The sequence below is a fragment of the Apodemus sylvaticus genome, chromosome 9 (assembly GCF_947179515.1).
Source record: "Apodemus sylvaticus chromosome 9, mApoSyl1.1, whole genome shotgun sequence".
Classification (NCBI taxonomy): domain Eukaryota; kingdom Metazoa; phylum Chordata; class Mammalia; order Rodentia; family Muridae; genus Apodemus; species Apodemus sylvaticus.
The window spans coordinates 27,690,153-27,718,036 of record NC_067480.1 but is presented as its reverse complement, the minus strand read 5'-3'; the positions used below and the strand labels follow the sequence as shown (position 1 = coordinate 27,718,036).

The 27,884-nt window shown below is 47.6% G+C and overlaps 1 protein-coding gene and 1 long non-coding RNA gene across 4 annotated transcripts in view; one reads left to right on the top strand and one right to left on the bottom strand.

Moving 5' to 3' along the window:
• Armc9 (armadillo repeat containing 9) overlaps positions 1-27,884 on the top strand; it is a 128,870-nt gene that overhangs the window by 32,706 nt on the left and 68,280 nt on the right. For all 3 annotated transcript variants that reach the window (XM_052193602.1, XM_052193604.1, XM_052193603.1), the window contains exons 12-19: positions 1,190-1,304; positions 3,679-3,771; positions 9,589-9,679; positions 11,417-11,540; positions 13,530-13,669; positions 15,176-15,252; positions 17,750-17,824; positions 23,053-23,143. In XM_052193602.1, coding sequence (XP_052049562.1) covers positions 1,190-1,304; positions 3,679-3,771; positions 9,589-9,679; positions 11,417-11,540; positions 13,530-13,669; positions 15,176-15,252; positions 17,750-17,824; positions 23,053-23,143 — 806 coding nt within the window. The remainder of the gene's footprint in view (positions 1-1,189; positions 1,305-3,678; positions 3,772-9,588; positions 9,680-11,416; positions 11,541-13,529; positions 13,670-15,175; positions 15,253-17,749; positions 17,825-23,052; positions 23,144-27,884) is intronic.
• Positions 18-27,676, bottom strand: LOC127692968 (uncharacterized). Its single transcript, XR_007979561.1, has 3 exons — positions 27,592-27,676; positions 795-865; positions 18-459 (listed from the first exon to the last, which is right to left on the bottom strand). It is a non-coding gene; the product is annotated as an uncharacterized LOC127692968 (long non-coding RNA).

Here is a 27,884-nt window from a genome sequence, read left to right as displayed (position 1 = left end):
ACTGTTGTGTATGTAATGCATTGACTGTTGTGTATGTGTGTGCTCCAGCTTACCTGTATATACACCACATGGTTTGCAGAGGCCAGAAGAGGGAGGGTATTGGGTCCTGTCAGGATTCTTTGTTATGCAGGTCAATCAAAGAAGGAGGGGCGCTCCACAAAGAAGGAGGGGATTCTGGCTCCAAGGCAGCAGGGAGGTCCAGGGAGGGACTTGAACCTTGAGCAGCCATGCAAAGACATTTTTATTGTTACACCAAAGTTGTCTTGGGAGGAGAGGTAAAACTAGTTCCTCATCCCAAAGTCCCTGATGGAGTCTGTTGTTCCTGAAGGAAGATGGCAGGCCTCTGCACCTTTAGTCCCATTGTGTAGTGTTTGCTGCACTCAACCTTCCCCCAGGTGTGCCAGGACCTTCCTCTGACCACGGTCCTGCCGAGGCTGGGAAGCTCCTTCAGGAAAACAGCTGTGCAGATCACAGAAAACATCACTGTCATTGCCTGTCCTCCTCGAGACAGTGAAACACATCTGTTTCCTTCCAAGGTTTACCCCAGACACGGTGATTCTCCTAGAATCCCTACTACAGGGTTCCCAGAAATTGGAGTTCCAAATGGTTGCGAGCCACCCTGTGAGTGCTAGGAATGGGACCTGACTCCCCTCTCCTGTAAGAGCAGCGAGTGCCCTTACCTGCTGCCCCACCTCTCCAGCCCCCACAAGACTTCCCAGGGTTAATATTTTACACAAGCCCTGTGCAGTTAGCAAACTCAAAAGGTCAGCATGGGTTTAGGGAGTTGGACTTACGCGACACAGCCTATAATCAGTGTACTTGGGAGGCAGAGGTGGGAGGTCAGCCTGGCCCACACACTGAGACCCTGTTTGAACACAGAAACCAAGTCAAAACCTAGTATGTAATTTTTTTCTTATTATATAAGTAATTCATGCTCATTACAGAAAATTTGCATGCCATTGAAATCTAAGAAGAATTAAATTTAGCTACATAAAACCCACCCAGCATTGCAGGCAGGGCTGATCTGGCTGAGGCCTGGTGGGGCCTGGACACTGGGATTCTGCCAGCTGAATTGGTGGCAGTTGGGCCACTGCGGGATCCTTCGGTCTAAGCAGGTGTCCTGATGCTCAGGAGATGTCATGGCATTGTCCCTTTGCTCTTTTTATCTCTTTGAACTTTCTGTACCAAGCAGGAAGTTGAAGGATGTCCCGTTACTGCCCTCCCTGGATTATGAGAAGCTGAAGAAGGATTTGATTTGGGGGAGTGACCGCTTGAAAGCCTTCTTGTTGCAGGCTCTGCGCTGGGTAGGTACCCTCCTTGAAGTTAAAAAGAAAAAAACAGAGAGACAACGCCAGCACTGATTTTCTTGGCTGGCGACCTGGTAACTTGGCTGGTATCACGTAACCCCTGTACTAAAATCCCTTCCTGCTGCCTGCCACCACCAAGACCTGAGGTCAAAAGCTGCTCCCTCCAGCCAGGTGCGGGAGCACATGCCTTTATTCCCAGCTCACAGAAAGCAGAGGGAGCTAGAGTTCTGTAAATTCAGGGCCAGCCTGCTCTACACAGCAGGAGCTAGATCAGCTCTTCCCCCACCCCCAGCAAGAAAATCAGCTCCCGAAATAGCCCTTGGTCTTACTGTGACACATTCTATACTGTTGTGTAATGCGGCTGCCGCCCCTGCCACCCAGCCCCTACCTGGTCGGATGCTATATTCAACTTGGGGCCTGCATTTTAGACAGAGTATGTGGGCAAGCCCAGCCAGGCACAACTCCAGAGCGCCCTGGGAATGAATACTGGGTCGGCCTCAGGACAAACACCTTCAGGCCTCCTCTGGGTTCCCCTTCCTCCTCCTCAGTCTGGGCTGACCGGTTACAGCCTGGGTCAATTTTCAAGCATCCAGACCCCTCTACATTTTCAATTTATTGAGGACCCTGAAGATTTTTGTTTATACAAATTTTATCTTTGTTTTTCTGTTGTTTTGGTTTTTTCGAGACAAGGTTTCTCTGTATAGCCCTGGCTGTCCTGGAACTCACTCTGTAGACCAGGCTGGCCTCGAACTCAGAAATCTGCCTGCCTTTGCCTCCCAAGTGCTGGGATTACAGGTGTGCGCCACCACCACCCAGCAAATTTTATCTTTAACAGTATTTATAGTATTAGAAAATTAAAACAGAAAACTTAAATATTTTATCATTCCCAGTAGAATAAATAAGTTGGCATGCTAGCATAAATAACAATCGTCGTTTCCCAGACAACTAAGCAAGTGAGAAGAGCCTCACTGCTGTGCATCTCTGTGCTGCCCGCCTTCAGTGTCTGCCTCTGGGAGGACTTGCCAGTCTCTGAGAAACTCATCAAGGGCATAGCAGAATCCATCTTACTGTTAGTGTGAAAATAACTGTGTCCCCTCTGGTCCCATGAAAGACTTTTGGGGATGCCCAGAGTTCTCTGAACCACACTTTGAGAATTATTCACCAAAGCCTTTCACCGTACAATTCTTTCTGACTCACCCGAGTGGTGTCAGGCTCCTTGGTGGAGCCCCATAGTTGAGAGGACCCTGGGACTGGAGCTCTTTGAGCAACCTCTCTACCCCTGAGCAGAAATAGTCCTCACTGGTACCTAGCATGTGGTGGGCGTCCTGGCCTGGCCTCATTGGCAGCCATGAGGAATACTGGGGATCCAAGGGGAGACCCTTGCACTCTCTACTCTGGTGTGTAGGGGCCTGTTGATTAGGTGGGTGCCCGGGAGAGGTCATCCAGGGCTGCCCCGCCCGGCCCTGGTTTGTTTGCGTCAGCTCAGTTACCATACTCAGCGTGTTTGCCACCCAGCTGTGACTCAGTCCATACCCTCCCTGGGCCTCTTGCTGAGAAAGGCTTCCCTTAAAGGAGGAAACGGCACTTTCTCCAGATAATCAGAAAAGGCTTACTCTGCCTGTGTTTCTCTCCAGTCCCCATCCAGCCTCATGGCTCCATAGTAATTCGCTTATGTGACATTTTTTGGCAGAATCTTTTAGCAGCCCCGCCCACCTGCTGTGGTGATCTGGCCAGCTAGCAGTTCATCCCTCCCTGCTGCAAACCAGGATGTGCCAGACACACCTCAGGCACAAGCCGATTCTGAACCCCAGGGTGTTTATTGTCCTGGACTATGAGCACAGTTGCTCAGGTCATTCACATCAGGTGCGCAGCTTTCTCCCGTCCTTACCCAGACTGCTGTGCGCAGCAGTGGCAAGGGCCAGGCCAGAGCCAGTAGACACAAAGACAGGAAGGAGAGGCTTCAGAGGGAGAGAGGAGCTGCTAGCTGACCAGATCACCACTGAAGAGTGGGCTGCTAAAGGACTGTGCCAAAAATGTCATGTGGGGGATTACTACAGAGTCACATGTGTCCCACCAGAATTTCTATTTTGTGGATGTTACATGAATCCATATAGCAACATAACAGATTGAATGTCTTCCCAGATTCTCACCAGCTAGTCAACCTCTCTCCCATCTGCCTCCCCAGCCAACTAGAGAGACTGCTCATCGGTCTCTCTAGGATAGGGTCATGGCAAGCTTTCTACAGGTAGCCTGGGCCCTTCTCTCTGAACTCCCCTACCTCCTCCACACCGTCTGCCCTCCTGGCCGTCTGCTCACTTTTCAGGGCCCAGCTCTTCCTGGTAGGAATTTGTTGCTGTGTTTGTCTTTGCAGCGCTTGACCACGTCCCATCCTGGGGAGCAGAGGGAGACCGTCCTGCAAGCCTACATCAGCAATGACCTCTTGGATTGCCACAGCCACAACCAGGTTAGTAAGAGGCAGCCAGGCCTCCCGTGGCAGGGGAGGCCCTTAGAGGACCAGCCTTGGTTTCTCTAGACACTGTCCGAGTGCTTGCCGGGCACTTCCTGGTCAGCTGCTTGAGCGTCTGTGTTCACCTCTTGACCTACTTCAGTGCTGGAGAAGATTCCAGACAGGCCGCATGGCCTGATGCTCTCTGCCCCTTGTCTGTCAGTTTCCCTTTCCCCTCCTCCCTCTTCACACTCGTATGATGCTCCATTTTCAGAGTTCATGGCTGGTGTTGCAATGGTGGGTTTTGTCAAATGCTACAATCTCTGTAGCCATGGAAGGATGCAGTTCCTTCAAATCCACTATGTTATTTGGTGTCTTGGTGTTTTGTGTTGGTGTTGGTGTTAGGGTCTCACAGTGTCCAGGTTGGCTTCAGATTTCCTGTGACGGCTGAAGATGACCTTGACCGTCCCATCTTCCTGCATCTACAACCTGAATGCTGGGGTTGGAGGCTTGTTGCCTGGATCTGGCTTATATATGGTGCTGGGGATGGAAGTCAGGGCTTCACAAATACTCTACCAGATAAGAACCTTACCAACTGAGCTCAACCCAGCCCTCCCTGTTTTCTTTCTAGTTACGTAGCTATCTATCTATTTATCTAGTTATTTATTTTCTTGTTTCTTTTAAGAAGGAATAACAAAGAACTTGTAGGGTAGGATGACTCCTTGGTAAGGCTGATGGGTTACCATGACTCCAGGGTTGATTGAGGAAATTGAGCTGGCTGGCTAATTATTTCTGCCTTAGTAGTTCTCAAAGGTTAGGGTGTAACATTGACAATCTGAAGGTCTTATTAAGCTATTTATAACAGGTAGGGGTGGCATCCAGCTTTTTAATCCCAGCATTTGAGAGGCAAAGGCAGGTGAATCTCTTGAGTCCAAGGCCAGCCTGGTCTACAGAAAGAGTTCCAGGACAGCCAGGGCTACACAGAGAGAACCTGTCTCAAAAACAAACAAAACAAACAAAACCCTTGTGCTGGAGAGATGGCTCAGTTGTTACAGGTGAGGCTCATAACCAAAAATAGAAGAAGTAGAACTTTTCCACACTTTTGAAACTTCTAGGTTGCAACCTCTTTCCTTTCATAAAGAAATATCCACCAAGTCAGGTGCACCGTTAACCCCAGGATGAAGAGGACAAATGTCTACATAGTGAGTCCAGGATAGCCAGGGCTACACGGGTCTGTGTCAAAAGAAAAAAAAAGTGAAGTAGTCACTGTCCCAACTTTTAAAAAAAAATTATAGTACAGTACAAATAATAGGAAAAGGAAAATTACCATCTTATCCATTTTTGGAGATTGGGTGGGGTATTCCCTTGTTTTGAGATAGGATTCTACTTTGTAGCCCTGGCTGACCTGGAACTTAGTATGTAGAGCAGGCTAGCCTTAAACAGAGATCCACCTGTCCCTGTCTCCAGAGTGCACCACCATGCCTGACCATCTAAGCCATTTTTAGAAAGAGATTTGTTTATTTTTATTTTGTGTGTGTGAGTATTTTGCCTACATATATGCAAATGTATCATGTACATGCCTGGGGACCGTCGTCTGGCCGCAGAGTGCCTGGACAAAAGCCATGGTGAACTGCCCTGCACTTTGACTGTTTTGTCTGTGAACCAATGTGTTTAATAAGGGTGGCCAATAGGAATGCAGGCACCTTAGTAGTGCAGAAGAAAATGTCTCCTCTCCCCAGAGGGGCAGGATCTTGAGAATACTCTCCCCTGAACTATTATTTAAAAAAATAGTTGGGGTTTTGGTATGTTACTCAAGCTCCTGGGCTCCCGAGATTCTTGTATCTAAATCTTAGCTTAGCTGGGACCTGGGGCAGCACCCAGATTGCCTAGCTTTGTGTTTTTGTTTATTTGTTTGTTTGGTTTGGGTTTTTTTTGTTTGTTTTTGTTTTTATTTTTGTTTTTTTTTTTTTTGGATTTGGTTTTTTCCAGACAGGGTTTCTCTGTGTAGCCCTGGCTGTCCTGGAACTCACTCTGTAGACCAGACTGGCCTCGAACTCAGAAATCCACCTGCCTCTGCCTCCCAGAGTGCTGGGATTACAGACATGCACCACCACCACCCGACTTGTTTGGTTTTTTTTAAAGATTTATTTTATTTATGTGAGTACACTATAGCTGTTTTCAGACACACCAGAAGAGGCCATCGGATCCCATTACAGATGGTTGTGAGCCACCATGTGGTTGCTGGGAATTGAACTCAGGACCTTTGGAAGAGCAGTTAGTGCTCTTAACCACTGAGCCATCTCTCCAGCCCTGTATTTTGGTTTTTAAGTCACTTGTTTTATTTCTAGTTCTTAGGAGTTGATCTCACAAGGACACTTCTATGGGGTGAAAAGATGGGGCCATAGTGGATCCACAAGAGGAGGATCTTCTGCAGGATGCAAAAGAGGAGTTGGGACTTCATCAGCACAGGGTCAGGTTTGTCCAGATGTGGACAAGAGTCTGGGCTGACCACATCAGGAGTTTTATATTGTTTAAAAGTATGGTACATGGGCTGGGAAAGATGTCTCAGTGGTTAGAGCACTGACTGCTCTTTCAGAGGTTCTGAGTTCAACTCAGAGGTTGTGGTTCCCAGCAACCACATGGCGTCTCACAACCATCCATAATGAGATCTGACACCCTCTTCTGGTGTGTCTAAAGACAGTGACAGTGTACTCATGTACATAAAAGTGGTTGGTACCTGGAATGCTGTCCTGCAAGTGTAAAACTCCAGTCCCAGAAGCTGAATAGCCTGAGAGCTTTTAGATGCACAGCCCCTTCTGAGAACTTCAGTTCACAAGAGGATGAGAGCTTTGAGAAAAAGATACACATTCAACAGAAATGACATAACCCTGTTCTTTCTTGTAAATATTAAGTAACTTTATTGGGGAAAGATGGGTGCTATTTTACAGTCATGCCCAGATTTGCACACAGGAAGTAAGTAGTGTAGCCCAGGCTGTCTAGCTACTTTAAAGCCAAATATTAAAAGTAATTTTAATTACTTTAATTTAATTACAAGGTGTGGTGGTGCTCACCTTTAATCCCAGCACTTGACAGAGGCAGGTAGATCTCTGTGAGATCAAGGCTAGTCTGATTTACACAATAGCAAGTATCAGAACAGCCAAGACTATGAAGAAACTCTGTCTCCAAAAAAAAAAAAAAAAAGTAAGTTAAGTATAACTCAAGAAGCCAGTGCAACTCCTACCAGGGGATGAAAGGAAGAAATCTGATATCCAGACACACCTACTATGTGCAGAACATTCTGTTATGTGCTTTTCCATAAGAGATCATGGGTGGTTCTTACATCACCTTGAAATGTGGGCATTATGACCGTCTTTTGCAAGTCAGAAAGCAGAGGCTCAGAGTTTGAAGTACAGTCTCCTGACCTGGTTTCATTTCTGTTGCTGTGATAAAACACTGTGACAAAAGCAATTTGGAGGAGAAAGAGTTTGTTAGCTCACAAGTCCACCTTGGCCAGCAAACAGAGGCAGCAGCAGTGTGGAGCAGCTGGTCACATCCACAGAGAGGAAAGGATACAGGCGCGTGCTCCGCTCAGCACCGTCACTCCCAGAGCTCGGACCTCCTAGTCAGGAGCTGGGCCTGCCCATACTTAAGATGGGTCTCTCCACATAAATCAAGATAATCCCCATCAGCTCCCAGAGGCCAGCCTGATCTAGAAGCGCCTCATTGAGACTGTCTTCCCAGGGGATTCTAGACTGTCAAGGTGACAATTAAAACTAACCTCCGCATATTGTGTGGGATTCAAAATAAGATCTGAAAAGATGCACCAGTGTTTTCTGTAATAAAGTAAATATTTTACTTTAGCCAGTCTCATTTTTTTTAAAAAAACAGGCCAAGTTGGGGCTAGGGGAAAGGTCAGCTGGTGAAGTGCAACGCAGGCATGGATTCCCAGCGCCCATGGTAGAAAGAAGGCAGGCAGGCAGCCTGACTGGGTGCTGGGGTGTGTTCTTATAATCCCAGTGCAGCGGGGCAGAGGCAAGGGATCCCTGGGGCTTACTGGCCAGCCTGTCTACCAAAGCAGTGAGTTTCAGGCTCCATGAGAGACTCTGTCTCAAAAGATAAGCAGGAGAGTGATTCACACACACACACACACACACACACACACACACACACACATCCCAAAACAACAAAATCCAAGGATAAGAGTCAATGCAAGGTAGAAGCCAGGAGAGAGCTGCTGTTTGTAAGGTTGTCCCTGGGCTGTGGGAATGTTCTTCTGGACTCGGTGACCTCTTAACTCCATGCTCACCGTGAACCCTCTTCCGGCTGTGCCCTGGTGACCTGTAAGTTCTGTTATGCCTCAGTGGACATTTGCCTAAATAAAGATGGGACAAGGACCGTCGGCATCGTGGGGGTGGCGTGTGGCCCTTTCACTCGGCCTGGTTCGCTCGGAGTCCTCTATATCAGGAATGGGCCACCATTCAGGAGCCTTCCTTCTCCAAAGTCCTGCGGACTCTTCCTGGCTCATCTCCCGAACTGATGCTCTCTCCAGCCTCCTCCTCTCCCTCTGCTTCCCCATCCCCCTCCTTTCTGAACACTGGATTTTTTGTGGGTTTTTTTTTTTTTTTTTGATTTGGTTTTTTCGAGACAGGGTTTCTCTGTGTAGCCCTGGCTGTCCTGGAACTCACTTTGTAGACCAAGCTGGCCTTGAACTCAGAAATCCGCCTGCCTCTGCCTCCCAGAATGCTGGGATTACAGGTATGCGCCACTACCGCCCGGCAACACTGGATATTTTAATACTCTGTTGCTAAGTTATATTCCAGCTACTGGGCTTTTTTGTTTGCTTTTTGTAATTTTGATTTTTGTGGGTTTTTTAGATTTTATTGGTGTGTGTGTGTATGTGTGTGTGTGTGCGCACGCGTGTGCGTGTGCGTGTGCCTGCCTGTATGTATGTGCACCATGTGTATGCTGTGTCTGAGGAGCTTCGAAGAGGGCATTGGATCCCGGGAATTGACGTTGTTCCTGGTTGATAGCTGCCATACGCTTGCTAGGAACCCAACTCAGGTCCTCTGCAAGAGCAGCAAGTGCTCTTAGCCGCGAGCCGTCCCTCCTCCAGCCTTGTAGCCATTGGTTTTTGAGAGTATTTCACTATAGCCTAGGCTGACCTCAAACTGGAGATTGTCCTGCCTATGCCTCCCAGGCGCTGGGGTGACAGACATGCACTTTCACTGTGACTTCCTGTCTGTGTTTTGGTAGCTTCCTGCTGGTTCAGACCTGGAGTATCCTAAGGCTGTGACCCTCAGTGCTGCCCTCTTAGGATAATACTCCCTCCCTGCCCCTGTGCTGTGAGGTCACAGGAGGAGCACAGTGCAATCTAGCCATTTTGCTTCTGTCTTCTGTTTGTCTGTCTGTGCTGTCCCCGGCTTTGTCCCTAGCTCTCCACCTTTTGAGGAATAAGTGGTGGAGATCAGGAGATTTGTCCTTGCCCAGTACTGTCTTATAATTTACTTTAGGGTCTGCATCCAATTTCTAGAACTATGCTTACTTAACATTTCTCATGGTCTTTAATCAGTTCTTCAGAATCTGTGTCTTTAAAAAAAAATCCATTTACTATAGTCCTCTCATGGTCAGAGGGCCTGAAGTAAATGTGTGTTTCTCTCATTTGGAAAGCCAGCAGCAGTAGCAGCCAGATGTGCCCTGCTGTTCTGGTTGCAGGTTACCTGTGTGGCCGAAGCCTGTTTCCCTCAGCAAACCAGGCAGTGGGGCACCTCCCCCTCCCACCTCCGTTTGTCCCCGCTAACCTCCCTGTTTCTCTCTCTCAATGGTTGTCGCCTGCAGAGGAGCGTGCTACAACTGCTGCACTCCAAGAGCGAGGCTGTGCGACAGTACATGGCCAGGCTCATCAACGCCCTGGCCTCCCTGGCTGAAGGTGAGGTGATGCGATGCATTCCTCTGAGCAGAGCAACCTGGCGTCCCTGTAAAACGAGCGCTTTCCAGAACTGCTTAAAGTAGCCCAAGCCCCCACCCACCCCCGCTTTTATATCTAACATATCTTGTGAAAATTAGTTCTTATGCCTGAGTTTCTGTCAGAGCAAATTTTCTTGCCTTTGGAGCTTATTTTATAATACATAAGATTTTATAACAATTTAAATGTTTTTAACTGTATGATAGGGAACACTATTTTTGTTATAATTCCTACTTGCCAATAGAAGGTTGGTAAAGCAGGTAAAGCTTATTTTAGCAGCCCTGCACCCTTTCCTTCCGTCTTCAAAGGATTTGAAAGTTTCGGAAACAATAAAGCATTGTCCCTGGCGGGAACACCAAGCGCCACCTATCTCAGTTCTGCCCAGATATAAGCAGTAGGCATCTTTATTTACCAGTCAGAAATAACTTGGGAGTGAAGTCACATAGCATCACGTGCATCTAAGCACCGACTCTGGCCTCTGGTCTTGGGGCCTGCTCTTAGCACACTGTAAAAGGCCAAACCTCAGCAAAGGTGAAACGGCTCAGCGAGGGAAAGCTCTCACTTATGCCTGCTGACCTGGTGTGGATCCCAGCGTTCCAAGGGTGAGATGGGAGGCTGAGACAGAATTGTTTGTGGGACAGCACTGTGCCAGAACAAGAGAGACCCTGCTTCAAAATATGGTGGAAGGAATGACCTGACATCTGAAACTGTTGTGTGACCTCCATGCATATCCCGTGCCACCCACACTCCCCCACTCACAGATGTATTCATCCAACATACCCCACATAGATTCCTTGATTCTTATTTGTTTGAGTTTGTTGGTTTGTTGGTTGTTTTTTTTTTTTTTGCATATTTGTTTATTTTTCTAGACAGGTTCTCTCTGTGTAGCCCTGGCTGTTCTGGAACTCACTCTGTAGACCAGGGCAGCCTTGATTTCACAGAGATCTGCCTGCCTCTACCTCCTGAGTGCTGGGAATGTATGCCACCACACCCAGCCCCTTTTGAGGTATTTTTAATGTGAATAAAAGGAGTTTTCAGATTATGAATACATGATACTCAACAAGTTTATTTAATTCATTATTCCGTTCATTTGGCAAACATTTATTATAACCCATTGTACGCACTGAAATCTATTCATCTAATCATCCTGTCTAAAATTAATATCTGTCAATGCAGAAACCTACGAAAGGTTAGTAGTGACTTTATAAAGGTGTCCCAGGTAGGGCCTCCACCTCCATCAGGCCCTGGGCATGTCTAAAGGGGACAGCGGAGTGTGGCAGAAGCAGTTGTTGGCTACCTCTCTGTGAAGGCCAGGGCCTCACGACACAGCTCCATTCCTCCTCCTCGGAGGTCCTTCAGGATTAGATGTCACATGCTGTGACGATGGCTTGTACTCAGCTTACAGAAGAAAGGCTTCCTATTGGTTATTCTCTCAGTGTATCACTGATTGAGTAAACTGCTCTAAGACAGGATCCCTGGGTATGAACTAGCCTGGCCACAGACCCGCCGTGCTTCTGCCTTGGCTGCCAGTACTGATAGTACAGGCATGCACCCCCACCCCAACTCAGAAAAGACACACTTTAATAGTTTCCTCTAGAACTTTCTAGTGTACCCCATGTAGAGCTTTACTAGAAAGCAGCCGTGGCACACAGCATCCAGTTCTTTACGTCTTTCCTGTTTTCATCTCTGGCACATTGTTAGGTCGTCTCTACCTGGCCCAGAACACAAAGGTGCTGCGGATGCTGGAGGGAAGGCTCAAGGAGGAAGACAAGGATGTCATCACCCGGGAGAATGTCCTCGGGGCATTGCAGAAGTTCAGCCTCAGGTGAGGACCATTGGTCAGTCTCCAGTGGTCAGTCTCCGCCTTTGAGCTCAGGCTGATGTGTGTGTGTGTGTGTGTGTGTGGTGTTGTTGTTAAACCGCCATTTGCTTATTACTTAATTCTCATGACATCGTAGGATGCGAATGGTATCTTTCTGCTAACACTTAGGATAGATGACTAAAAAAAACACTTAGTTAGATGACTTTCCAGGCTACAGCTGGAAATTTCTCTCTAACCTAAGCTCTGCTGTTCAAGGCTGCAGGAGGTGGAGGAAGACATCACAGTGAATGTTCCAGGGCCTTCTTCTAGCTAGTATGGAGGCATTAGTGCCAGCCAGGTACTTGGCTTAGGGGTAAACCCCCATAGTGAAGTAGTTCTCATTATACCTCGTGTGGCCAGCAGTTCTGTGGGAGCATGGCCTGGACCTCGAATGACTTGGGACTTAAAAGTCACGAGCTTTCCTGCCCCACCCCCCAACCCCCAACCCCCAAGACAGGGTTTCTCTGTGTAGCCCTGGCTGTCCTGGAACTCACTCTGTAGACAAGGCTGGCCTTAAACTCAGAAATCTGCCTTCCTCTGCCTCCCAAGTGCTGGGATTTCCTCTGCCTCCCAAGTGCTAGGATTAAAGGCGTGCACCACCACTGCCCTGCTAAAGTATTTCTTTTTAAATATGTTACATATGTGACTATGTTGCCTGAATGTGTATATGCACATGTGCATGCCTGATGCCCTTGGAGGCGCCTGGAACTGGAGTTACAGATGACTGTGAGCTACCATGTGGTTGCTGGGAACTGAGCCTAGGATCTCTGGAAGAGCAGCAGGTGCTCTTAACCACTGAGCCTTCTCTTCAACTCTTGATGTTTTTTTTCCGTATCAGATCTAGTGTGGTCTTAAAACAGCTTAGGTGTTCGAGTGAGAGGCAGAAGCAGGTGGAGCTCTCTGAGTTCGAGGCCAGCATGGTCTACATAATGGTTTACTCCAGCCAAGGCTACGGAGTAAAACATTATTTCCAAAATAAAATCATTTTATTTATATGACTGTTTTGCCTGAGTTTATGTTTGTGTAACATGTGTGTGCCTCGTGTTACACATATTGCAGGTCAGGAAAGGGCATCTGATCCCCTAAAACAGGAGTTACAACACATGGTTCTGAGCTGCAATGCAGGTACTGAGAACTGAACCTAGATCTTGTGCAAAACTCACAAGTGTTTTTAACAGCTGAGCCGTCTCTCCCCGTCATAAATGGACAGGCATGGTTTTCACAGATTTGCAGCCATCACAAGCTAACTGTAGACCACATTTCCCATTTATTTACTTTTATGTGTGTATTGTGGTGGTCAGAGGATGACCTGTAGGTCCGTTCTCTCCTTCCGACATGTGGGTCCCAGGGATGAACCTCAGGTCATCCAGCATGGCTGCAACATCTGGCTGGCTGCAGGTGCCCTTACCCACAAGCCACTTCACCAGTCCTAATGTTAGAGCATTTCTATCACCACGGGACAAAAGTCTCCTGCTAACTGTTGCCACTCTTCCTTCTATTCCCAGTCCTAGGCCGTCACCTATATCCTTTCTGTTGCTCTGCCTGTCTTGTGCATGTCCTATACTTGGAAGTATATAAGATGTAATCATGTGGGCCTCCCACCCCCAAATTGATTTGGTTTCAAAGAAGTATTTCTGTGACCAGTTGCCTGGATCAAGTAAACCAAAGCTATTGATAACATTTACATTTTTGAAGCCGCAGTCTGCTAATTTTAGATATTGAAAAGGAGATTTTTCAAAGCGGAAGGCCTTCTTACTCCTCAATCTTTCATTATACTATTGTGTCCTTAAAAGGTAGAGAATTTGTATTGTCCCAGTTGAATGGGCTTCACAATAGGCTGTTCCCCAGAGTCTGTTTTTCATAGATCAATTGGTCCCTGTTTGCACCGTGAACCACTCTTGCATGGAAAGTCCCTTGCCAGTTAATTCACCTACTAAGGTTGTTTTCTCTTAGGCGGCCACTGCAGACGGCGATGATTCGAGATGGCCTCATCTTCTGGCTGATTGACCTGCTGAAGGACCCTGACTGCCTGTCCGACTACACGCTGGAGTACTCTGTGGCTTTGCTCATGAACCTCTGCCTCCGCAGTGCAGGTGCCACAGCCCCCCTGTAATCCACACACCCCCACGCCCATGCCCACACCCACATAACACAGGTCCTAGTATGGAGGATGGATGGGAAGAGACCTTCCCACATATCCAATGAGCCCAGTAGAGCTTGCTATCTGTCCCTCCCAACCCCTGGAAAATTTAGGACAGGGTTGAATAAAGCATTTCTAGCCAGGTCTGAAGCTAGCAATCCCTTGAAGCCAACATACCTTGTTAACCATGAAAGACTATATTTGCAGTTTTGTATGTATGCAGTGCCCTTCCAGAGAGGAAAGGAAATCCATTCACATCTTGTCTCAACTTGGTTGCATTTTTCAAATACAGGAAGTTAAGAGTTATGATCCCTGCCACTGAAGACAGAGATGTGCTCCCAGCAGCCTCTGGGGTTAAGTTGGTGGCAGAAGTGGTGACATTAAATCATGTTGATGGAGATGGAGGTTCTCATGGGCACCACAGCTGCTTCTCACCCACTGCAAGTGCAGCTCAGTTGGCAGCATGCTTCCCTGGCGTGCACAGTCCCCAGCACCACATGCACTAGGCATGATGGTGCCTGCCTCTAGCCCAGCACTCAGAAGGCGGAGTCAGGGGGATCGGAAATGTAAAGTCATCCTTGGATGAACTACAAGTTGGAGGCCACTTGGGCTGCGGGAGACCTTGTCTGTGGGAGACTTTGTGGGAGACCTTGTCTCGAAAACAAAAGCCAACGCAACCCCTCCCCCACAAACAAACCAAGACTTTCCTGCTCACTGGAGCTGGGAGTTTCAGCTTCTGTATACACACATCAGCCCTCTCCCACTCTGTCACCTGCTACGTGAGATGCCTTAGAAGGTGTGTTTGGTCCAGCTGTTGTTCCCTAGGATCTGTGAGAAAGGAGGGCAAGAAGCCAGCTGGTCCCCGCCTGCAGGGCTCTTGCTCTGAGCCATGCATGTGCTATGCACAAAGTCAGTGACTGCTGCTCAGTCTACGCCCTAGGGAGAGCCTGCATGGAAGCCCCAGCTCTCAGCATGCTTGTCAGATCCCCGCCACCGGTTCCTGTCGTCAGCTTGCTTGCAGTTTGGTGATGCTTTTGACGATACAGAATGCCCACTTAGCCCATCCATACTCTGACTGTTGTCAAGGCCATGACCAGCTTCTGAGTTCTCGGGGGTTTATGTGGGCTTGCTTAATTCTGCACCTCCCTTTGGAGCAGATGCCAATAGTCTATTTTAGTTTGTTTGTTAGAGACTGGGTCTTTCTATGTAGCCCTGGCTGTCCTGGAGCTCCCTATGTAGACCAGGCTGGCCCCCAGTTCACAGAGATCTTCCTGCCTCTGCCTCCCTGGATTATAAGCAAGCACCACCACCACCACCACCACCAAACCCACCAGCATAATAATCCATTTTAAAAGGGAGAGAACTGAAGCCTCAGAGTGACATAAGTGACCAGCTCAAGGTCACACATGGTTGGTGCTAACCTATCTGACATGCATTTTATGTGGCATTGATCCCACAGGAAAGAACATGTGTGCTAAGGTGGCGGGTCTCATGCTGAAAGTTCTTTCGGATCTCCTTGGACATGAAAACCATGAGGTACTCAGGCTGCTGGCCCTGTGGTGGAATGGGGGACTATAATAGTGACCTGGGTCCTTATGACCTTACACAAGGCTTTGGGCAGTTGCTGCATTAGACATATATTTCTATTTGAGGATTTGAGGGTCTTTTGCATGTATGCATGCATGCATATGTGTATGCATGCATATGTGTGTGAGTGCGGATGTGTGTTGTCCATGAAGGCCTGGTTTTGATCTTGGGTATCTTCCTCAATTGCTTTCCACTTCATTTCCTAAGGCGAGAGCCATGAGCACCCAGAGCACAGCTCTCCTGTTCTGCTGGTCTGGCAGCCCTGTGACCCCAGTCTCTGCTGCCCAAGTGCTGGTTATAGGACGACATACCTGCCCACCTTTTACAGAGTACTGTGCTTTGAACTCAGGGCCTTCTGCCTTCATAGCAAGCATCTAATCCACTCTGAGCCGCCTCCCAACCCCTCCTCTGGCCATTTTTGTAAGTGACTTACATCTCATATAGTTTCTGCATCTCGTATAGTCTCTAACATTTTATGCCTCATTTTCTGGTGCTCTGCTCCCAGTGAACTAGTGAGGCCCTCGTCCTGCCGTGCTTTCATGTCTCCTGGCTGGATTCTTACCCCTGTGTCCTCTGCTTTTTGATGTCTGTCTGTGGATGCTCGTGTCTTCACAGTAGCTCTGGTGGTATGTTTGTGTAAACTTGATTTGCATAAGAGATACTGCAACCTCGAGCTCATCATCAGTTGACAACCATCCCCTGGCAACTAGAGGCCAGTCTCTATTGCTTCCTGGGTCTCCTGTTCCCAGCCTCACTACCGTAGCACTCCCTGATTTGCACCGTGCCCTGGTACATACCGTGTTTCTAGTAGACAGAGCCTTGACGCCTTCCAGCTCCACTTCCACAGTTGTCCCATGGAACCCCACACTGAGCTCCATGGGATATGTGGCCCCCGGGGCTACCAGCTCATAGTATGTGTAGGGCTCAGGTTGCCCTCCAGAATGACCTGATTACCACCACAGCTGGTGTTATTGTCTGGTTATTTTAAAATATAGAGGATAACAAATTCACAAAATCAAATAGGTACAGGTGATTCATCTCTCACTTCCTTTTTAAAAATGTCTTTGCAGAAAACATAGCATCTCACAGTAGCCCAGCCTGGCCAGAACCTTCTGTGTAGCCCAGGCTAGCCTCAGTCTTTTGGTTCTCCTGCCTCAGCCTTCAGAGTGCTGGGGTGATGGCATCCCCTTGCACTGCAGCCTCAGCCTCAGCCACTGTGAGCCGTGTCTTGACAGATCTGGCACAGGGCATCTTTCAGTAGGCACACTTGGTAGGATCCTTGGGTCACGAGGAGCACTAGGTTGCCACGCATCTGTTCCCATTCCAAGCAGGCAGCTCTGGTCTAGTTCGTTTCACACACAGTTATATTCCCACAGCCGCACCACCCGGCTGACACTGGCCTCTTCAGCAGGTAGACATTAGATGGCCATGACAGTCATGCTGGGCTTTCCTAGTCCCACTACAACAGCCAGAGAGTATCTTCAGTCCTAGACTCTCTTCACTCAGGCAGGTGAGTGCTACAGGAAGCACCTTCTTTCCCACCCCCCCCCACTTAAGGAAATGCAAATGGCTTAGATCAACGAGTCAGTTCCCCATCTTCAGCTGTGGCCAGAGCATTTGCTTAAGGGCTGTATTGTCTAGTATTCTTTAAGCCCTGCCTTTAATCCCCAAAGCTATGTAAACCGTGTAGGGTCTGTAACCTAGGACTTGGGAGGCGGAGGCAGGAGAGTCAGAAGTTCAAGGTCATCATCAGCTCTTATGTCAAGCTGAAGCAAACACATCTCAGAAGGAAGGAAGGAAAGAGAATACAAATACTTATGTGTATTTTAGAAACTGCAAGAGTATTAGCTGCAGCAGACAAAGGTTGCACCTGTGTACCCTGTGTTAGATAGATAGCCCTGGGCTTGAAAGATGAGTCCCAGAGCCATCAGGAGCAAGATGCACATATTCGCCTGCATGCTAATATTTTTTGAGTATGGAAAAAGGGACTCTTATCAAATCGAACAGGCGCGAAGGCTCAGCTCTATGGTAATTGGATCACAGAGCAAGCTTTAGAAATGGGTCTGGTTTAGAGACAGTGTATCCTCAGCTGTGTCACTGTCATCCAAGGACAGTAGCAGCCAATGTGGAAAACAAGGATCTTAGCACTAACACTCAGCAAGCAACCCTGGGAGTAAAGCGCAGACTCCATAGGGACTCTGTGCCGAGTGACCAGGATGCTGGAAATCACATCAGTCAAGCAGTGACACAGCAGGAAAAAGGTGGAGAGAGAGTGGTGGATTTAGGTTTGACTTCAGTTGCAGCTGTCACAAACAAACGGAGGTGTCTCTTGTGAAATGTGCATTCTGCGTTCTGAAGGATAGGATATTAAGCCGGACTTCTGATAATTGACTTGAACAGTATTTGAAAACTTGCAAATGACTTCTCTTTTTTTGTCCCCTTAAAGATACAGCCATACGTGAATGGGGCCCTGTACAGCATCCTCTCCATCCCGTCCATCCGTGAGGAGGCCAGAGCCATGGTAAGAGATGTCCTGAGCTGGCACTGTGGTCCACAAGGGTCACCTCAGTCCTTGGGAGGCTGAGGCAGGAAGATCACTGCAAAGACCAAGGCTCTTGTGAGACCTTCTCGTGAGGCCCTGTCTCACAGAAAAAAAGAAAAAGAAAAAAAAAAAAGCCCTGAGCAGTTCCCAGGGTCCTCCCAGGATCATGTGGGAAGAAGGCTACCTCCACTTCCTCCAGGGCAGACTCCCCAAAAACTGTTCGTAAAAGATACACTAGTGGTTTTTCTCAAGGGAGAATATGTTGCTTTCCTCAGAATCTCACGAGGAAATGGTAAAAATTGTAAATGGTAAAAAGCCACAGTGTTGGGGAAATTCTTGAAGGCTTATTTTTGTAATGTTGGAGGTGTTTCTTGGCAGATTCTAAAACTGCCTCGCAGCACAGCTGCTGGGAAGAAGGGTTTCCTTGCTTTGTTTACACTTGTTCTTATATTTGAAGTACAGCAACAACGGCTAAGGGATTAGTGTCTGAGTTTGAGAGGAGAGTTGTTTCTAAACCTAGCCAGCAAAACCACTAAAGCTTTGACCTTTTTTTCTGATGCTATGTGTAACCAGAGTAGCTGTGTACATATTAAATTCTGTGGTGAAGGGATTAAACCTGTTTCCACACTCAGAACACGGGAGACCACAAGAACATTCCGCCCAATACTAAATCTTTAGTTGTTTATCTAAAATCACATCAATGGTTAAACAAGACATGATTCATTTAAGAACCGTCCGTCTGTATAAACACACCCAACAATTGGAACTAAATTGCCTTCCACGTTAAAACTAACTAGTATTCAGGGGTGGCAAGATGCCTAGGGGGTAAAGGCACCTGCCACCAAGCCTGACAACCTGAATTCTATTCCAGAACCAGAATGGTAGAAGAGAGCTAATTCCTGGGAGTTACCTTCTGGCTTCCGCATACCTACTGTGCACATGTACATGCACACAGTAGGTGTGCCTAGTGGTGTTCACTGCTCTTTCTGGTACTGGAACAGGTGCGTCTTCCTACTAAGCTTGTTCAGAGACCCCCGAAGGACTGACTATAGTTGTGTCCATTTTCTTACCAATGACTTGGGAGTAGATGTCTTCTCTGCCTAGAGTCACACAGCCAGGGACACACCCATTTTCCCGTTTGTTTCCAGAGCCTTCCACATCTGTGCTGCAGTGTCTCACACCAGAAATTAAAACCTCTTCCCCCTCTCCCTCCCTTTCTGTCTCCTGTTCCCCAAACTACCAGGGATGAAATTAATGTGACTTTATTGACTAAGAAAGGACTTTGCCACTAAGCCACATCCCAGCACTAATACAGTCTGGAGTCCAGTGAGAAACCTGGCCATATTGCTTCCTCTCTACCCTATCCCATCATCCCAGCTGGGGCAAGCTGAGCCTCCCTAACACAAAAAATCCAGAACCACAGGGGCCAGAGAAATGGCTCAGCAGTTCAGAACACTTGCTGCTCTTCTTGGGGGTCCAAGTTCAATTCCAGTCCCACACACTGGGCAGCTCACACCACCTGTGACTCCCGCTCCCTCTTCTGGCCTCTGAGGGCATCTGCACTCATGTGGCTGGCACACATACACACACACACACACATAAAAATTAAAATAAATCTGTAAAACCTTTGTGTCATCTTAAATGTATACATGAGAAGAGAATCAGTGACAAGTATATTTAATAACAAATTCCAATCAATTAAAAACAATGCAGAATCTAACATGCCTCAAAATCAGAAACTTTCTGAGCACAGACTTGAAGCCATAGATGCAAAGTTCATACCATGAAACCGTTTTATCCACAAAACTGTTAAAAATGTGGTATAGGCAGGTAGGGCGGTGCATGGTCCCAGCACTCAGCAGACAGAAGCAGGAGGTCGTGAGCCTGAGGCCAGCCAGTGTGGGCTGGGCAGTGGGACTGTCTCAGGAATCACTCCTGACTGAGTGAGTGCATGTGTGTCTGTATGTATACTAAGTAATGTAGACATAGTATGAACACCGAAACATAAATTAATTTTGTTTAGACCTGGGTTCCACTCTTACTATATCTATCTTATTATGTATATACAGATATCCAAAATCTAAAAATTCCAGACTTTTCTGATCTCGAGCATTTCCACTGAGGTGGACTTGGGCTGTGTTTCACTGTTTGCTCTAACTGTAGCTGAGTTAAGTTCCCTAACCTCCTGCTTAGTACACTGTGCCCTCCGAGGCATCTGAGTGACAGGCGATGAGGCCCTGTCACCCTTCCAAACCTGTGCTTGTCCAGGGTTATCTGAAGTGCCAGGCCATTGCTTTTAGGATGAAATACCAGGTTTTGTTGCTTATTTTTGGAGGCAGGGTCCTACTCTGGCCCAGGGCAGGCTGGGGGCCTTGGTCCTCCCGCTTTGGCCTCCTGAATGCTAGGGTTATACAGTGGCATGTGCCACACACCCAAAGAATACTGTTATTTTTTATGCCTCATTTCTATAATTTAGATTAAACATTACCTACTATATGTGGTTTTAAAAAATATATATAGGATTTTTCACTGGAATATTTGATGTGAGGTATCCAAGCAGTCCCCTAACTACACACAGGCTGAGATGTTTGCTTTCCAAGTGCTAATTAAGGCGGAGGCCTAAGAAAGAACAAGTGTCTATTGAATTCAAGTGATCTATAAAGATATGGGCAGATCACAGACTTGCCTCTGCAAGAAAAGAGTTGGAATGAGCTCTTTGTCTCTGGCTGTTCCTATGCTCTCGGTAGCCATTATGGCTATTGGTGTGTTGGGGCTGAGCACGTGACTGTCTCCTAATGATAGAGAACCCCTAACTCACCCTCGTGGGATGGAAGCACGGATGAGGCCACTGTGTGAGCAGAGAGAACCGTCAGCCCTTCTGGCAGCCAAGGACTAAGGCAGACTGTGGTTGATGACCATAGTTGGAGCCCTGGTCTGTCTGACTGGACTCACAAGAGCTGCCATAGCCTCTCAGCCCTCTCTCCTTGCCTCCACGACACCTGTCAGTCTTTCCTCTCTTCTAGATTATTCCTCAATGGTCTACTCTCCGTATGCTTTCATCCCAGCCTCCCCGGCACGCACGCTGTCCTCCACAGTTCTGGCCCAGCTCCCAGAGCTTCTCACTTTACTCCAGGGCTTCAGCTGTGCCCTCTCACCTGAACCACCCATGCCCCCAGACCCAGCAGCTGCCGTTTCACCGCTCGATCGCCCACTGTGCCATCCGCTGGACGAGATGCCATTTATTAGGTACAATTTGCAAAAGTGGAGAGCACAGCTCTTACACACAGTTGCACACAGGCCGTCCATTTTCTCAGACACGGACATCTGCATAATAGTACCAGTGATAGATATCTTGTCTTTGGGAGGAGTTGAGCGAGTTGAGCGAGGTAGCATGGGACCTGCCTCAGGGAGCTAGGACTTTCTTTGATTCCATTATAGCTATTGCCTCTAGACCAGGCTGTTTACAAAGAGAGCCTAGCCTAGCGAGACATAATGGCTCATACCTCTAGTCCCAGCTCTTCGGAGACAGAGGCAGGCATATCCATAGTGAGTTCCAGGCCAGCCAGAGCTACATAGTGAGACCTCGTCTCCCAAACAAACAAACAAATCAAATCTTATTTTGAAATAAGAACAGGACTGCATAGTAAGATCTTGTCTCCAAAATTAATTAAATAATTTACAAATAAAAATAAAATAAGGATCATACTGGCTCATTTCACCACAAATTCAAGGGCAAGTGTCAAGCATTTTGATGTTTTGCCTGCTGGTGAGCCAGCCTCTCTGGATGCCGGTTGTTCTGTTTTGGGTTCATTTTTAGACATGCGTCCTCTCTTGGTGCCAAGATAACCTTGTTTGATCCAGTACAGCACACGCACACACTCCAGTGCTGTGGCAAAGGAAGAGAGAGAGGGATTGCACTGTGCCTACCTAAGTATCTTACCTTCAAGTTTGTTTTAGTTCTCTTAAGAGTGGAAAATTCTGGCATCACTGTATTACAGTGGCACAGTGATGACAACTATCATTTTGTATGGCTTTCCTTTCCGTTTATATGTGTGGAGACTTCACCTGCTTGTACTTGTGTGTCCCATTGCATGCCTCATGCCCAGGGAAGCCAGAAGAAAGCATCAGACCCCCTGGATCTAGAGTTAGAGACAACTGTGAGGGGCCATGGGTCCTCTGCAAGATCAGTAAGGGCTCTTAACAGCCTAACTATCTCTCCAGCCTATTGCTCTGTCTTTACGTTTTTAATTAGGCCAGATATAGTAGCCCGTGTCTTTAATCCCAACACTCAGGAGACAACGGCAGATATATCTCTTTTACATTTAAGGCCAGCCTAGTTTACATAGTGAATTTCAGCTAGCCAGGGATATATTGTAAGACACTGCTCCCCCCAAAAAACCGGGCATGTAGTTTTTGTTTGTCTGGGAGGCGGGGCAGCATGCGCACATAGAAAAGGCGCAGGCAGGTTTTTAGGCGTTGGTTCTCCCGCCTTGTTTTGAGGCAGCATCTCTTGCTTCTGCTGCTTTCCTTCGTACCCCGGCCTTACAGTCTTTGCGCCCGTCTCTACCTGTTGTTTAACTAGGATGCTGACGCCACAGCTGTACACTGCGGCTCCGGGGTTGTCCACGGGTCATTGGCCTTGTACTACCAGTGCTTTCCCGCCAGCTCCCTGGTCCCTCCGTCATGCTTTTCATAGAATAGGAATCCCGGCTGTTAGAAGAACGTTTCTATTTGTTCAAAACATGTGGTTCAGCTTTTCAAAGATCATAAATGACCCTAAAATTCAGAAGGCAGTGTGTATAAACTTAGGGGAAACGTGGGAAAGAAACCATCTCCTCAAAGTACTTATTTCCCAAACTAAAGGCAGTGGTGTAAATGCAGCTGAATCCTGGGATACAGGCGTCCAGTGCCAGCTAATGATCTCTTCAGGTAGCTTTCTAAGTGTATTGTAATGTTATAATTAAGTAGAGGTAGTCAACTAAGAAGAAAACCATTTCATTATGAATTTTAAAATGAATGTTTAATACTAAGCAGATAATTTTTATTTTTAAAAAACCTTCCCTGAAAATAAGAAAAAAAAATACCTTTGGTATTAGATGAAACTTCCTCACTGAAAGTAGTCTGTCACATCCCACCCTGACGCGTCCGCTCTCTCCTCACTGTCACATCCCACCCTGACGTGTCCGCTCTCTCCTCACTGCGCCTAGGGGATGGAGGAAATCCTGCGGTGCTTCATCAAAGAAGGCAGCGCCGAAATGATCCGCCAAATAGAGTTTATCATCAAGCAGCTGAATTCTGGTCAGTTTTATCTCTGTCTCATCTTTTGACTTGGTCACATGACAAAAAGATGTACCAGCTTTCCCATGGAAGGTTGTGATACCTTGGGAGTCATCTGGGAGGCTTTTGAGTCAGATATGGTAGTGTGTGCTTGTGATCCTAGCACTAGAGAGGCTGAGGAATCATGAGTTCAGGGTCAGCCTAGGCTATACAAAGAGTTTAAGGCTAGCCTAGACTACATAGCAAGCTTCCATCTCAAAAAATAGAAAAGAAGCCTTTAAAGAAAGCAGGGGAGCCAAGTTCAACACATGAATGTTCAGTAGGACTGTTTGACCTGGACAGGGCCCCAGGTCTGTGTCTAGTAACACACACACACACACACACACACACACACACACACGCACAAGCACACGCACACACGCCCCCCCACATTATACATACTCACACATGTCCCACACACACAAATATTACACTCACACATGTCCCCCCCACATTATACATATCCATGCCCTCCCACATTACACACACTCACACACACACATATTATACACACTCACACATGCCCCTACACACACACACACACATACACACACACACACCTCACTTTCCACGCACACATATTACACTCACATTCACATGTCACACACACATACATACACTCTGCCCTACACATCCCACATATACTATACATGCCACACACACATACATACACATTGCCCTGACATGTACATTACATATATCACACGTAATACACTTACACACATGTTACCGCCACACATCACCCCCCCACATCACCTGCACATGCATGCACACACACACACACACACACACAGTGGGGTGATAGAGCAAGGGAGATAGCTCTATCACTGAAGTACTTGCCATGCAAGATTAAAGACCTGAGTTCGGTCACCAGCCCCCATGTAAAACCAGCCAGGCCTGGTGGCACACACTTGTAATCCTGGAACTGGAGAGTTAGAAACAGGCAGATCCATGAGGCTCATGGCCAGTCAGCCTTGCTTAGGTCCAAGAGGTCTCAACAAGATAGACAGCTCCTGTCAGGTGACATGCAAGGTTTTCCCCTGGCCTCCACGTGCACACACATACATGTGCGTGTCCATCCACCCCCATGAGTATAGGCAAGTGGTCAAGGCCAGATTGTCCAACATTGACATCTCTTATCACAGCAGAGATCTCTTATCACTGAGAGGTGTGTGGTCAACAAAGAGGAGTTGGAGGCAATTACTGAAGCTTTCTCTGCCCTTGTAAGATCCCTTTACGAGCCCCTCCTGTCCCCTCTTAAATCCTGCACCACTGATAAGAGCAACGTTCCCAGGTCCTATGGCCAGTTAGGGAAACAGGTGCCAGGCCTTCTAGCACCACGTAGAAACTGTCACCACGTCACCATTCCATATGTGCCACCTGGCCCCAGGGAGGAGGCAGCCTGGTCCCTTTCTCCACAGTCTCCTCCATGACCATGTCACACATCTGGCAAGAGAACCAGAGAAGCCCTGTGGCGGAGATAGGGAAGCCCCTAGCTCTTTCTGTAGACTCCTGACACAGGGGACCCTAGTACTCCAGCATCTGGGTACCAAATTTATCACCCATCCCTCCCCATGTGTTCCCTGGCAGCGGTTCAAGTACACCCATCCAGCACACAGCACATGAGAGTGTCTCCATGTCTCCTCGTAGTGGAGACGTTCACCCGGTGCACCTGGGAAATGCCCACTGTAGCCATCTTCCACTCAGGGTTCCCAGTCGGGGCTTTGTCCATGCTGACATAATCATCCTCCTGGGGACCAGGGAGCTTTGAAATTCTCAGGTTGTCCCAGCAAGGTAGAACACTGGTGAAGCCCAAAGGAAAATTCCAGCCTGCTACAGAAATGTGCAGTTATGCAGCCAACAACAACAGTAGAGAGCTTTGTCCCGACTCAGGTTCAGGCCCTGACTCCAGCTATTCAGGAGGGTAGCCAGCACACTCTAGTTCATCGTGAGAGGAAGGTCAGAGTCACCAGGCAGGAGCAAGGCAGGGCAGGTTCCTAGCTTCAGGCCCTGCTAGTTACCAGGGGAGAGCCTTTATGAGGCACGCACTGGCTCAGGAGCAGTGGGGAAGATGGTTGTCCCCGGGGGAGGAGGAGCTGAGGCCTGTAAGTTCTAGGTCGTTGAGTCGGAGGGTTCTGGGTAGTTAGGATGTGTGAGCCACTAAGAGAGTCTGGGGTTTGGGGTTGGAAACTGGGCTGGAAAGTCGATGTAAAGAGTGCCCAACCAAGGGCCTTACCGTATGTGAGCATAAGGAGCACGTAACTGGTAGTGCCGTGTGAAAGGCATCGTCCGCCATCTTGGCGGACTGGAGTGTGCTGTGTCCATGGGCAGAGAGACGGTGTTAGATGATCAAAACTCACCCGAACACAAGGTGCAAAGCACTGTGTAGACAGCCAGCTTTCTGAGACAGTGGTGCAGGTCAGCAGGGTGTAGACCTGTGCAAAAACCACTAAAGGGACAGACTTCATTGTCCCATTGGCTCTGGACCAGGAAAGTCAGTAGTGACTCTCCCTTAGGATGAGACTGTGTCAGCCTGCGTGTGTGTGTGTGTGTGTGTGTGTGTGTGTGTGTGTATGTGTGTGTGTATATATATCTATATTACAAAAGAGGATTTATTAGTTTGGCTTACACAATTGAAAGCTAGCTTGTCTCGCAGTAACTGTCTACCTGCTACAGAGGCAGAGAATCTGAGAGTTGTCCAGCCCAAGAATTGGAATCCTCTGAACAAGAAAGACCCTAATCCAAGGCTAAAGGCCTGGAAACTTCCTGGAGCCATTGGTGTGAGTCCACACTGAAGAAGCCAGAGCAGCCATGGGCACCTTGCTTGGAAAGGATGGAGTTTGTACACATGACTGGCTTTTGCCCGCCTTCACCCTGCCTGGGTCCCCAGCTTACTGGATGGGGTCACCGTGGTCAGGGAAGGTCCTCTATGCTCAGCTGGCGAGGTGCAGACTCAGCATAAGGAGGGTCCTGACAAAGGGAGACCGGAAGCAGTGTTGGTAGTGGAGGCAAGCTGTCAGTTCAAAGTCTCTCTCCTTGTCCCAAGAGTCTCACCATTTTTCTTATCAGAGAGCTGAACCTAGTCTTTTATTTACTAAAGCTACATCATCATCAAGGCTTTGAACATCGTTAATAATGTTTTTTTTTTAAAAAAATCCTTAAATTTACATAAATTTTATGAATTCCGGATCATTAGTCCCAAACCCCTGCTTTCTTAAAAACAGACCCTGAACACAAAGCAAAAGCTCATTTCCTTATAGGTTTACACAGCCTGTGCTTCACAGGCAGCTGGGCACAGCTCTTGTGGTTTCCAAGCCAGCAGACAGCAGTCTTTAGTAACTGTTTTTATGTAAAATCAAAAAGATGATAGACTACTAAGTTTAAATTATTTCTTAAAAAGTTTTAAAACTTAGGCAAATCAAGTAGGCATTGTGGTCTCCGATCCTTCAAGTAGCTAGAACACATCCTAGCTTTTTGTGTGCTGCCTGTCATCTTTGACTTCTCTTATCCTTGTTTCCCCTCCTAGCAAGTCCTTGGCCTCAGGACTCTCCTTCCGATACCATTTGTGTCTAGATTGTATGCAAGCCTTCCTCCTGTAAGATAAACCCATCTAGCATTTGCTTGTTTTCTATAGATTCCTTTTTTTCCTACCCATGTCTTTTCTTTTTGAGACCATTTTAACTCTCTGTCCTAGATATCCCCAAGTCCACCCTGGCTAATTAATGAAGCAGTCATTGGACCAGAGAGTACTTGAATCTCCTCATATAGTTCTAAATTCAAGGCCAATTCTCAAAATGAGCAATTTCTGCAAAGGACCATGTAGGCTTTTATGACCTCTGTGGTTATATCATCTAGATCCTTTTCCATGGCTCTAAAGGCCACGCAGAAGCCTGTTTCTCCTCCCCCACAGCCTCATGACCACAGCCTGAGAACCACATCCGTTCCATTTACTTATTTATTTATTTATTTATTTGTTTGTTTGTTTGTTTGATTGTTTATTTATTTATTTTGCTTTTTGGATTTGGTTTTTTCTTTTCTTTTTCTTTTTTTTTCTTTTTTTTTCTTTTTTTTTCTTTTGGTTTTTTTTGAGACAGGGTTTCTCTTGTGTAGCCCTGGCTGTCCTGGAACTCAATCTGTAGACCAGGCTGGCCTCAAACTCAGAAATTCGCCTGCCTCTGCCTCCCACAGTGCTGGGATTACAGGCGTGTGCCACCACTGCCCAGCTGTTCCATTTATTATGGAATAATTAGCTCTGGGTAATGGCGAAAGTTTATTCCCCAGAAAGAGAGATTGAAAGTAAAATAGAAGAGACCGAACATCAGCCTCAGGGCGATAGCAACCATGAGCACATGTGGGGATCAGTGGCCCGGCGACGCTGTCACACCTCCCCTTACACCGCTGTGCCAGACCACACTCAGTTACTGTCTTACCTGCCAGTCATCTTGGCCAGTGTCCCGTATCAGTTACCTCTTGTTGCTGTGGTAAAAGAGCTGACAGAAGCATGTAGGAGGGAGGGTTTGGTTTGCAGTTTGAAGGAACTGCCCGTCACCACGTCACCACGTCATACGCTTGAGGGAGCCAGCCCCATCGCAGGTGCAGGCGGGGAGCAGAGGGAGATGAATACCGCTGCCCCAGTTGCCTTCTCTTCTCCTTCAGGAATTTGGCCTGTGAAGTAAGACTACCCACACTTAAAGTGTGGCTTCCTACCTAGTTATCTCAATCT